Here is a 12,210-nt window from a genome sequence, read left to right on the forward strand (position 1 = left end):
CAGAGTGGAAAACAATTAATCATAAAAACAGAAATACTGTACTTTAATGTTGCCTGAGAATGCTTAATCTAAGCTGATATAAATTGCATAACATACAGTCTGAGAATACATCCCTGATCCTCGTATCTGCTTAACTCTCATTCACGCTAGTGAAGCCACAGCAATGGATGTTAACAAACTACTGTTTATTTCTAATGGTGTGAACTTCCAGCTCCCAGTCCAGCATGTAAGGAGCTTGGAAGTCATCAATCCATCCCAGCAAGTAAAAAACTGAGCCGAAAATCAATAACTCTTTTTGTGTTTTTTGAGACAAGGCCTGGTTCTATTGCCCAGGCTGGAGTACAGTGGCGCAATATTGGCTTACTGCAACCTCTACCTCCCAGGCTCAAGCTATCCTCCCACCTCAGCCTCCCGAGTAGCTGGGACTACAGGCACATGCCACCACACCTGACTAATTCTTGTACTTTTTTTGTAGACACAGGGTTTTGCCATGTTGCCCAGGCTGCTCTGGAACTCGTGAACTCAAGCAACCCACTCATCTCTGCCTCCCAAAGTGCTGGGATTACAGGCGTGAACCAACACGTCCAGCAACAACTCTTCTTAAATCTGTCAAATTGCTAGAGGCTCAATGCAGACAAGTCTAAAAGTTTAAAAATCCAAAGGGCCCAGTCTTAGTGCCTACTATCCCCCTCTGCCCACATACTTTTGTGAGTTCATCTCCAGAAGTTCTACCAGGTTCTCACAGTGAAGACAGAAGGAAAAACCCACACATTTTCAGCAGGGGGATGAGAAAACCAGCCATTTGGAATATACCCGGACCATTCTGTTCTTAATAAGGCCTGCCCTCAAAGAAAAAAAATTCTTTAATTTTAAGGTAAACTATTTAACCAGAGCTTAACTTACTAACGTTTTATCAGAGACCAACCAACTTGGGAAAGGTCCTGTAGATGGGAACACTGAAACTCGGCCATCTAAACCACAGCCCTCTCTAGCCATCCTATCCCAATTAAAGAGGGGGAAAACTGAACAGCACTTGTAAAGGTCACAGCCCAGGGGCACAAGTTCACTAAAAGACTGAGACATAATTGTAGGACTATAGAATGCTTCCTCACCTCCAACACTTCAACACCACTTTATTAAGGGCCTATTTATGACCACCTTTCAACAAGTGTCCACCTTTCAACAAAAAAGTACAAGGCAAATCGAAAGGCAAAAACCAGTTTTTTTTTTGTTTGCTTTGTTTTTTTGTTTTGTTTTGTTTTTTAAGGCAGAGCGTCGCTCTGTTGCCCAGGCTGGAGTGCAATGGCAGGATCTCGGCTCACTGCAACCTCTGCCTCCTGGGTTCAAACAGTTCTCCCACCTCAGTCTCCCACGTAGCTGGGATTACAGGCACCCACCATCATGCCTAATCTTTGTATTTTTGTAGAAATGGTGTTTCATCATGTTGGTCAGGCTGGTCTTGAACTCCTGACCTCAGGTGATCCACCTGCCTCAGCCTCCCAAAGTGCTGGAATTACAGGTGTGAGCCACCACATCCAGCCAAAAACCACAGTTCTTTAAGAAACACAACAAGCACCAGAACCAGACTCAGATATAGCAGAGACATTGGAATTATCAGATAAGAATTTAAAATAATTATAATTAATATGCTAAGAGCTCTTATGGAAAAAGTAAACAATGTGCAAGAAGAGATGGGTAATATAAGCAGAAAAATGGAAATTCTAAGAAAGCAAAAAACACTGTAATTGAAATGAAGAATGCTTTTCATGGGCTCATTAGGAGACTGGACACAGGTGAGGAAAAAATCTCTGAACTTGAGGATATGTCAAAAGAAACTTCCAAAACTGAAAAGAAAAAGAAAGCGGGGCGGGGGCGGGGGGAGAATGGAAAAGGGAAAAGGAAAAGGAAACAGAACATCCAAGAAGTGGGACAACTATTGAAAGTAATGGCAAAAACCGCAATTACTTTTGCACCAACCTAATTAAAAATGTGTAAAATACATGTAATGGGAATACACGGAGACAGAAGAACAGGGGAAATATATGAAGCAATAATAACTGATAATTTCCTAAAATTAATATCAGACAACAAACCACAATTCTAGGAAGCTCAGAGAACACACCAAGCAGGATAAATGCAAAAAACTTGCAAGTAGGCATTCCATATTCAAACTGCAGAAAATCAAAGATAAAGAAAAATCTCGGAAAAAGCTAGAGGAAAAAATCCACCTTATTTACAGAGTGCCAAGGATAAGAATAACATCATCCTTTTCAGAAAACAGGTAAGCAAGAAGAGAGTGAGATGCTTAAAGTGTTGAGAGAGGGGAAAAAAACCCCACCAATCTAGAATCCCATATCCTGTGAAATTATCCTTCAAAAATTATGGAGAAATAAAGACCTTCTCAAACAAAATTTGAGGGAATGTGTTGCCGGTAGACTTGCCTTGCAACAAATATTAAAAGAAGTTTCTCAGAGAGAAGGATAATGATACAGGTGAGAAACTCAGGTCTATATAAAGGAAAAAAGAGCAGTAGAGAAGGAATCAGTGAAGGTGAAGTATTTTTAATGATTTTGCAACATATTTATCTTGTTTGTCATCAACCAAAGGTCATTTTGATCCCTAGGCAATCAGTTGCATAACAACTGGAAATAGTTTCAAAGCACGCAGAGAGATGAGCAAAGCTTGGTTAAAATGTGTATGACACTGATTAATGTATTTTCTTTCAAAGATGCTTATTCTTTTAACACAGCCTTGCAAAATACATTCAAATAATTATTTATCAAAGTGGCACAATAGTAAGATTTCTGGATTTACAGTCAAGCAGAACTGGTTCAAACTCCAGGCTCAGTCACTTGCTGGCTGTATGTCTTGGACAAGTTACCCAAGTATCTCACTTGTAAAACAAAAATAGTAAAACCCACATTTCATATATTAACTGTAAGGACTAAATGTGAAGGCTAAACCAATTCCCCTAGCCCACTGTCCAGCTAATTCTAAATGCTTACTACCCAGTTATAAATGCCATGAATCCTGCAACATCCTCTTGTACTCCTTCATAAATTAGCTCAAAGCTAGCAAGTTTATGGCCAACCTCTGATAAGCATATAAAATTCAAGAGCATGCATTTCATGGAGATCACTCCAGCTGCGCCTTACTTTAAAATTTTTCCTCTCTTATTTCTATTCATTTTTTAAATTGTTATCTTGCTGTATCATGAAACCTTTTTGAATTAAGGGTGGGAGAAGATTAAAAGGTAAGATACCAAACTAACAGTTTTATATTGTTTCTAAGAGATGGATGAAACAATCCCAGAAACAGGCTTCTAGAAGTATCTCAACCTTTAATCTTCATAATCAAGGATCCAATGCAGACCTGCTAGTCCATATTCCCAGCCACAGGAAGTGCCTGGTACACACATATTTGTTGTATGATTCATTTCTGTACTTCCACGTTTTCCCTTTTCTGGCAAAAAAAAAAAAAAAATCAATTATTTCCTATTTGTACAATCTGCTTGGAATACATTTCTAATGTTCAAATTTCCTTATAAACAGTAAATATCAACTAACTCTCTATGCCAAATGTCATCCTCTATTTCAGGAAATATCTCCTATGTTGCTAAGTTCCTATACAATCTACACAATGTCACAAAATAAACCATCCATCATGCTGGCGAAAAAAATAATTGTTGGCTCAGTCCCATGTTAATGAGCCTACTTTCCCCCAATTTGGAAATGGGTGTAGGCTGGACTTCTCTACCAGTTTGAATACGACATACCATAATGGCATACCATAATTTTTTTTATTTTTTAGCATTTTAAGGATGTTTTTGGTGTTTTATTACTTCTCACAAAGATAAAATGGGAAATTTATTCTAGTACTGTTATTCTAGTACTTTTACATCCCACATAAGAAGAAAACATGTATGGGTACTACAGGACCAATCCATAGCTAGAAAGGCCACCACCTTCATGAGTAAGTTATGGTAGCCCCCACCATACCCAAGAAGTCAGAACTGATTTAATAGGTAACATATTTTATTAAGAACAGTTAAAAAAAAACATTAATTTCACCAGCAATGAATTCTAGCATTTTCAAATCTTATGCTTCAGTAAGTCTTGAATGTTTTCAAAAAGTGATTTATGTTATGTTTTTCCCTCACTGGGGAGCAGGGCAGAACAGCAGCCTTTGGGCTAGTTTCCCCATCACCACTCACGCAGGTTAACACCGAAACAGTTATCTTACCAGTAAATCGTTCACATAAAGCCCAAGCTCTAGCTTATGGAACACAAGGCCCTCAACAACTGATCCTCTCTACCTCTTCAGACTTAGCTCCCACCACTCCTGGCCGTCACCTGGACACAAAGCTGTTGTTCCACTCTACAGAACACAGAAATCCCCGTCTTAAACGCCTCCGTCTTTCCCTCCATTCTCCATCACTAAGTCCCAGGTATTACTTCAAAGTAATACCTCCCCTCTGAGGGGAGCCTGCCTGAATGCTCTAGAGGTGGGTCAAGTGCTCTCTGTGCTTCCACATTACTCCAGGCGTACCTCCAACAGGGCATTTCACACTGTATAGAAATTACGCTAATGTCACTACGCTCTTCCTATGCCCACATCTGGGAAGTGTGAACAAAACACCTTACTCATTTATATCCCAAGTACCAAGTATATGCTGGGTACTAAAAATTCATAAAATTGTAGTAAACTTTTTATGTATTTTTACACTTCCTGTTTCCTCTTGCAAATTTCACTTTATTCTTCCTACATCTTTTGAAAAATCACTTCCTGCTAGCCAGGTGCAGTGGCTCACGCCTGTAATCCCAGCACTTTGGGAGACCAAGGCAGGCCAATCACCTGAGATCGGGAGTAGGAGACCAGCCTGACCAACACGGAGAAACCCCGTCTCTACTAAAAATACAAAATGAGCCCAGCACAGTGGCGCGTGCCTGTAATCCCAGCTACTCAGGAGCCTAAGGCAGGAGAACCATTTGAACCCGGGAGGCGGAGGTTGCAGTGAGCCAAAACGCACCACTGCACTCTAGCCTGGGCGAAAGAGTGAGATTCTGTCTCGAAAAAATAATAAAATAAAAATAGAAATACCACCACGCCTGGCGTGGTGGCAGGCACCTGTAAACCACTCAAAGTGCGGATCCCCCACCTCAGCCTCCCAAAGTGCTGGCATTATAGGCGTGAGCCACAGTGCCCAGCCTAATTTTTGTATTTTTTAGTAGAGACGCAGTTTCACCATGTTGGCCAGGGTGGTCTCGAACTCCTAACCTCAAGTGATCCACCCATCTCAGCCTCCCAAAGTGTTGGGATTACAGGCATGAGCCACTGCACCTGGCAGGATGGCTGATTTAAATTGGTATTCAGTACACAGGAAATAAAAGCTAAGTAGTTTTCTTTCTGTTTCTAATTTTTTTTTTCAATCACCAGCAACTTGAACCATGGACCAATCATTCCTGACCACCACTTGGCAGCTGATAAACTTATCAAAAGTATATTTCTACTAGGTCTTAGGTTAAATCCCTACTGCTTGCAACTCAAGTATCCAGCGTCCTGCTCTTGTTCAAGCTGATCCCAAGCAGTTAAAACTGTTCACTGGAGGTGAAATGATAAACTTACCTTTATGCATGTGTAATAACTTACCACAGACTTCAAAAATATATATAAATTACATGCTCAGCCTTCCTGACATCATTTCCATTATACATCTCTGACTCACGATACCCCCCACTTGGATGTCTAATAAGCATCCCCATCACAAAACATTCAAAGCTTAATTCCAAAACTCATCCCTCCCCAAACCTGCTCCACACTGCAGTCCTTGCCATCACTATCTCACAGCAGTTCCATCCTACCAGTAGTTTAAGCCAAAAACGCTGCAGTCCACCCTGACTCTCTCATACTATAACCACGCTATCAACAAATCTACCTTCAAATGAAAATCCAAATCCCAATCGCTTTTTTTGTTCTTTACAGCAGTTTTAGGTTCACAGCAAAACCAACCACTATTTACCACCATCCATTCTGGTTCAAGCCACTGATTAAAAAATCAGTGACTTAAAAATAAGAGACTTTTTACTGCTCTTCCTGTTTCTGCCTTTTCTCCCATTATTAGTTAATTCTTCAGAGTAATCAGTGATCCTTTTAAGACATAGTTCAGATCATAACCTTTCTCTCCTCAAAACTTTCCTAAGGCTTTCCATCTCCTCAGTCTCCTCACATCAACCTCAGCTTTACAAACACACCAAGCATGATGAAACGTTAAGCTCCAAAAAGATGGAATTGTTTTTTAACGTTTTGTTCAGTGCAGCATCTCCAGCACCTGTAATCATGCTTGGGACAGTATAAAAGAACAGCAAGCATAAACCATTTTAATAAATGCTCTTGCTTCAAGGGGCTTTATAGTTGCTGTTCTCTTAGCTGGGGGTTCTCTACTCTCAGATACCTGCATGTATTCTCACTCGGCTCCTTCAGGGCTTTGCTCAGTAAGGCCTTACCAAGCACCCTACTTAAAATTCTATCACAAATTCACTTCCCCTACCCGTGTCCCATTTTTTCTTCATAGCATTTATACCATACATGTTTCACTCACTTGCATATTGTCTGCCATCTCTCATACACACAATTCTAAGGTTTGTGAGATCAAGAATGTTTATTTTCTCCACTGCTGAATCTGTAGCATCTAGAGCAGTGCCTTGCAATTTGCAGATGCTTCATATTGAATGGGTACATTTTTCTATGTATATTTCAATTTATACCATTTGGGTAGTTTGAGGATTATCTTTCTGGAAAGTCTTTAAATGTATTTCTAAGTCCTGTAAGATTTTGCTTTCTATTAATATGATTTTTATTTTGTAGGCTAAAAGTTGACTTAATAACATTGCTAGTACAACAGTAACAAATTATACTTGTTTTAACATCTCCAGCATGTAGAAACTTAAAGACCCCCATGATACGCCACATAAATACCTTAAAAACTGATAATAAATTGAAACTGATTAAACAGACAAAAATTCATTTTTTAAGCTGCCTTAATGTCTTTAATGCTGCCCAGCCACACTCCAGAACAAGAAGTCTTTATTTATTTAGTAAATCTTAAAGGGCAATCTGAAGTCAGAAGAGTTCAGATAATTTTTAGTGTCTCCAGTATCTACTTCAAGTATAAATAACTAAAAGATACAGAAAAAAATATGTTCAATATCACTGAAGTAAAAATGCAAATATTTTTTACAGTATTATTGATGCATTTCAAAATCATTTATGCTGGAAATCATACACAAGAGTATACACTGTTATTATTCCATTTATATAAAATTCTAGAAAATGCAACCAATCTGTAGTGCCACACAGTAGATCAGTGGTTGCCTGGGGCTCAGGATGGAAGGAAGCAAGCATGGGGGAACCTATGCAAGGTGATGGAAATGTTCTGTATCTTGTTTGGTGATTACATATACATCTGTCAAAACTCATCTAACTGTAACTTAAATGGACTGAAAGATATTGATGTCATTTGTCCACCTTAGACTGACTAGAGTAATACTAACACAGTGTGAGTAACAATATTTACTCACACTCAGTCGATGGAAGTTTATGTTGGTACCACCTTTTAAGGAAAACATTTTGGCAATGCCAAAACTTACAATGCAACTCACAACTTATAGTGAACAAAACTCTTTAAGTCAGTTAACAGTGTCTTCTAGGAAATTAAACTACACAAATATCATTCAAAGTATATTTTCAGGCCAGGCGTGATGATTCACCCCTATAATCCCAGCACTTCGGGAGGCCAACGTGGGCGGATCATCTGAGGTCGGGAGTTCAAGTCCAGCCTGGCAACATGGTGAAACCTCATCTCTACCAAAAATACAAAAACTAGCTGGGCATGGTGACACATGCCTGTAATCCCAGCTAAGGCACAGGAAGCTGAGGCATGAGAATCACTTAAATGAGGGAGGTGGAGGTTGTAACGAGTCATATTCACGCCACTGCACTCCAGCCTGGGTGACAGTATCTTTAAAAAAAAAAAAAAAAGGAAAGGAAAGGAGGGGAGGGGAGGGGAGGGGAAAAGGAAAGAGGGAAAGGGAAAGGAAAGGAAGAAAGATCTATGCGAATGCCCTGAGTAAGCCGTGCCTGTAGTCCCAGCTACTCGGGAGGCTGAGGTATGAGAATTTTGTGAACTCAGGAGGCGGAGAGTACAGTGAGCCGAGATCGAGCCACAGCCGAGTCAGACTGGGTGACAGAGCAAGACTGTCTCAAAAAAAAAAAAGAAAAGAAAAAAAAGGCCAAACCATATAACTGAGTGTTTAACAATTTTAAAAAGCACAAAAGAAAAATATTAATCAGGAGACCAGGAAGGTGTGGTTAACTGAAAGTAAAGACTTCCATTTTGTTCCTACTTTCTATTAAGTCTGATTTCTTCAATTTGGTCATTATAACTTAATATAAAAAGTTACTTTTAAAAATATTATTGATCCTTAGGACAAATTCTGAAAAAACTGCTGACTTCTGAAATTACATTTAAAAAGAAATCAGATCTTTCAGATTTGGGAAGGCCATATAGGACGACAAAAGTCTGAAATTTAAATAAGCTAACTTCTACAAAGACCAACATTTACTATGCAGGCATTAAAAAAATAACTAGGCTCTCTTTTATGAAATTCAAGCGGACACAAGCTGGAAACCTTATGACCCATTCTCCTGCAATGCTCGATGATGTCTCTACTAAATTACTTGCACTGAGCCCAGCTCTCAAGAGTAAGCTATTACAGTTTTACAATCTATTACTATTTCCTAGCTACACACCTTCCTCTAAAAATACTTTTTCTAACAAAAAAAAAAGGCCCCCAAGATATAATAATCTTATGTACACACAAGATGCATTAGGCATCCAAATATAAATTCAGTTTTCAACAGAAATATGTAAGTCCATTGCAATTTCATAATAAACTTAAAGACTAGTTAAACACAGGCATTCTTTAGCAGAAGCATCAACACTGAAGAGGAAAAAAGGTCCTCTGAAAGCAGCAACGCTCTGGGATCAAGACAAAACATTCAAATAAAGAAACACGGCCGGGCACGGTGGCTCACACCTGTAATCCCAGCACTTTGGGAGGTGGAGGGGCGCAAATCACCAGAGGTCAGGAGTTCAAGACCATCCTGGCAAAACCCAGTCTCTACTAAAAATACAAAAATTAGCCCGGCATGGTAGCACGTGCCTGTAATCCCAGCTACTCAGAGGCGGAAGCAAGAGAATCACCTGAACCTGGGAAGTGGAGGTTGCAGTGAGCCAAGATTGTGCCACTGCACCCAGCCTGGTCAAAAGAGTGAAACTCTGTTTAAAAAGAGAGAGAGAGAGAGAGAGAGGAAGAAAGGAAGAGAGAAAGAAAAAGGAAGGAAGGAAGGAGAGAGAGAGACGGAAGGAGGAAGGGAGGGAGGGAGGAAGAAGGGAGGGGAAGGAAGGAATGAAGGAAGGAAGGAATGGAGGGAGGGAGGGAGGAAGGGAGAAAGACAACTGGCCAGACACGGTGGCTCATGCCTGTAATCCCAGCACTTTGGGAGTCTGAGGTGGATGGATCACAAGGTCAGAAGTTCCAGACCAGCCTGGCCAACACGGTGAAACCCTGTCTCTACTAAAAATACAAAAATTAGCCGGGCGTGGTGGTGTGCGTCTGTAATCCCAGCTACTCAGGAGGCGGAGGCAAAACAATCACTTGAACCCGGGAGGCGGCGGCTGCAGTGAGCAGAGATTGTGCCATTGCACCCCAGCCTGAGCAAGAGAGAGAGACTCCATCTCAAAAAACAGGAAACCAAATACTGGGTAGCTCCTTCAAAATAGTGTTTTTTTAAAAAAACGTTGGGCCAGGTGCAGTGGCTCACACCTGTAATATCATGAGCTGAAGACCAGCCTGGGCAATACATTAAAAAAGCCAGCGTGGTGGCACATGCCTGGAGGCCTAGCTACTCAGGAGGCCAAGGCGACAGGGCCACTTGAGCCCAAGGCGTTTGAAGCTGCAGTGAGCTACAATCCCGCCACTGCACTACAGCCTGGGCAACAGAGTAAGAATCTGTCTCAAAAAAAAAAAAAAAAAAAAAAAAGTTATTTATATCATAAAACAGGACTCTGACAAAAAGGAACATTTTTAAATAAAATCAAATAAGCCAAAACATTACATCCAAGTATGTAAAAACGTAACATCAATAACCCTTTACACTAAGAACGTTTAAACAAACTGAAGCACAGTTCCTTTTATTAGGATTTTTGTTGTTGTTTAAAGAGGCGGGGGCCAGGCACAGTGGCTCATGCCTGTAATCCCAGCACTCTGGGAGGCAGAGGTGGGAGAATCACCTGCAGTAAGGAGTTCGAGCCCAGCCTGGCCAACATGGCAAAACCCCGTCTCTACTAAAAAACACAAAAATTAGCTGGGCATGGTGGCACGCACCCGTAGTCCCAGCTACTTGGGACGCTGAGCCACAAGAACCACTTGAACTCGGAAGCAGAGGTTGCAGTGAGCTGACATCACACCACTCCACTCAGGCCTCAGCAACAGAGCAAGATTCCGTAGTGAAAAATAAAGAGGTGGGGTCTCGCTGTCACCCAGACTGGAGTGCAGTGGTCCAATCACAGCTCACTGTAGCCTGGAACTCCTGGCCTCAAGCAGTCCTTCCTTCTTACCCTCCCAAGTAGTTGGGATTACGGGCATGAGCCACTGTATCCGGTATATAAGGTTCTTACGAAAAGGTATCTGACATTATCACAGAATGTGGCTTAAGCCAGGTCACTTCAACCCTACTACTGTTTTATCACTGTTAATTCTCCAAAGTATTCTACTATAAAAATTACTCACCTATAATACTCATTTAACACATTTTACAGACTATTTTGTGCCATGAATGATCATGCTAGAGACTGGCTGTGGCAGAAACACCAGACACAACTTTATAGTGGAATCACAACGTACATTCATGTTCTCACACTGTGAGCAGCAGTTTGGTGTAGTGAAAAGAATTCTGACCTAGAAAAAAAAAAAAATCTGGGTTGCGATTCCTGCTCTAACCTGCTTACAAATCCTTTTTAATTTTCAGATTAACAGAACCATGTGTTAGGCCATGTAAACTTGATTCAATAAATTATGCAATGTAAATATTTAGTTTTTTTAAGATAAAAATAATACATTTTACTACTATAAAACATTTTAAGGCTACAGAGCCTCATAACCATTCAATTTTAAACATACTCTAATTTTTTAAAAAAACAGCAAATATATTAAAACTGCAGTGTTACAACTGCAAAATGTCCTACACCAGGTCATAAGATTCTTTAATTTAAAAACAAACTATGTACACAGGAAATTTTCTAACAATTTCTTCCCTTTTATGAATACATATATTTTTTAGAATAGAGAAATATGTTTTAACCAAAATCCCCAAAATGTCCACTTATCTCAAAAATAAATTTCAAATGACACGATTTAACTTTTTTAGAAACAAAGTATCTCCTTGTAGACCTGTACGCAACAGGCTTTGTTATACAAACATACAGATCAGTTTTCATATAAACTAAGAATTTAAGTTCTTTCAGAGAACTTATGCAGAAGTATTAAAGGCTTCTTTTTTTAAGTTGTGATTAAAGAGAAAACCCTCCATCAAGTATTTTAATACATATTTTCCCATTTTTATATTTTAATAATCCAGCATCTGTTCACCATGAATTAAGAACTCAAAGAAAAAATAAAAATGCTTTAAACAACTGTGGCAAATTCTACCTTTTTAAGAGTATTACCATATTTAAAACATTTTATTAATGTGTAAAAGGGGAAAAAAACACTAAGGCCAAAGATTTACTGACATACTGTTTTCAATTAGTAAAACAAATCTTAAAATATTGAGAGATAATTATTGTCCATCTTTAATTTCCTTTCATGTGAAATTCAGAAGTAACGTGTGTCCACTTTAGGTAACATTTATATATAAAAAGTTTATTAGAAATATAAAAAATTTTAAATTTTACACTATTTCCACCTTAAGATTCTTTTAGATAAAGCAGATGTGCCTTATGGTTCAAACACAATCTGATGTACAAAATCTTATTTAGTTCTTAGTAAAATAAATACAGAAACACAAATGATGAAATGATGGACTATTAATAACTTAAAAAACCCAATGTAAAAGTTTCCAAAAACCACCATTTGTTGTAGGTACCTAATA

General features: G+C 39.3%; 1 protein-coding gene across 1 annotated transcript in view; it reads right to left on the minus strand.

The window, feature by feature from the left end:
- Positions 1–1,485: 1,485 nt before the first annotated feature.
- Positions 1,486–12,210, minus strand: part of AEBP2 (AE binding protein 2) — a 94,851-nt gene continuing 84,126 nt past the window's right edge. Inside the window, exon 9 of the mRNA XM_030804490.1 lies at positions 1,486–3,462. Within this exon, the coding sequence (XP_030660350.1) occupies positions 3,354–3,462 (109 nt within the window). The 3' untranslated portion in view covers positions 1,486–3,353. The remainder of the gene's footprint in view (positions 3,463–12,210) is intronic.

Source organism: Nomascus leucogenys, chromosome 23, assembly GCF_006542625.1.
Source record: "Nomascus leucogenys isolate Asia chromosome 23, Asia_NLE_v1, whole genome shotgun sequence".
Classification (NCBI taxonomy): Eukaryota; Metazoa; Chordata; class Mammalia; order Primates; family Hylobatidae; genus Nomascus; species Nomascus leucogenys.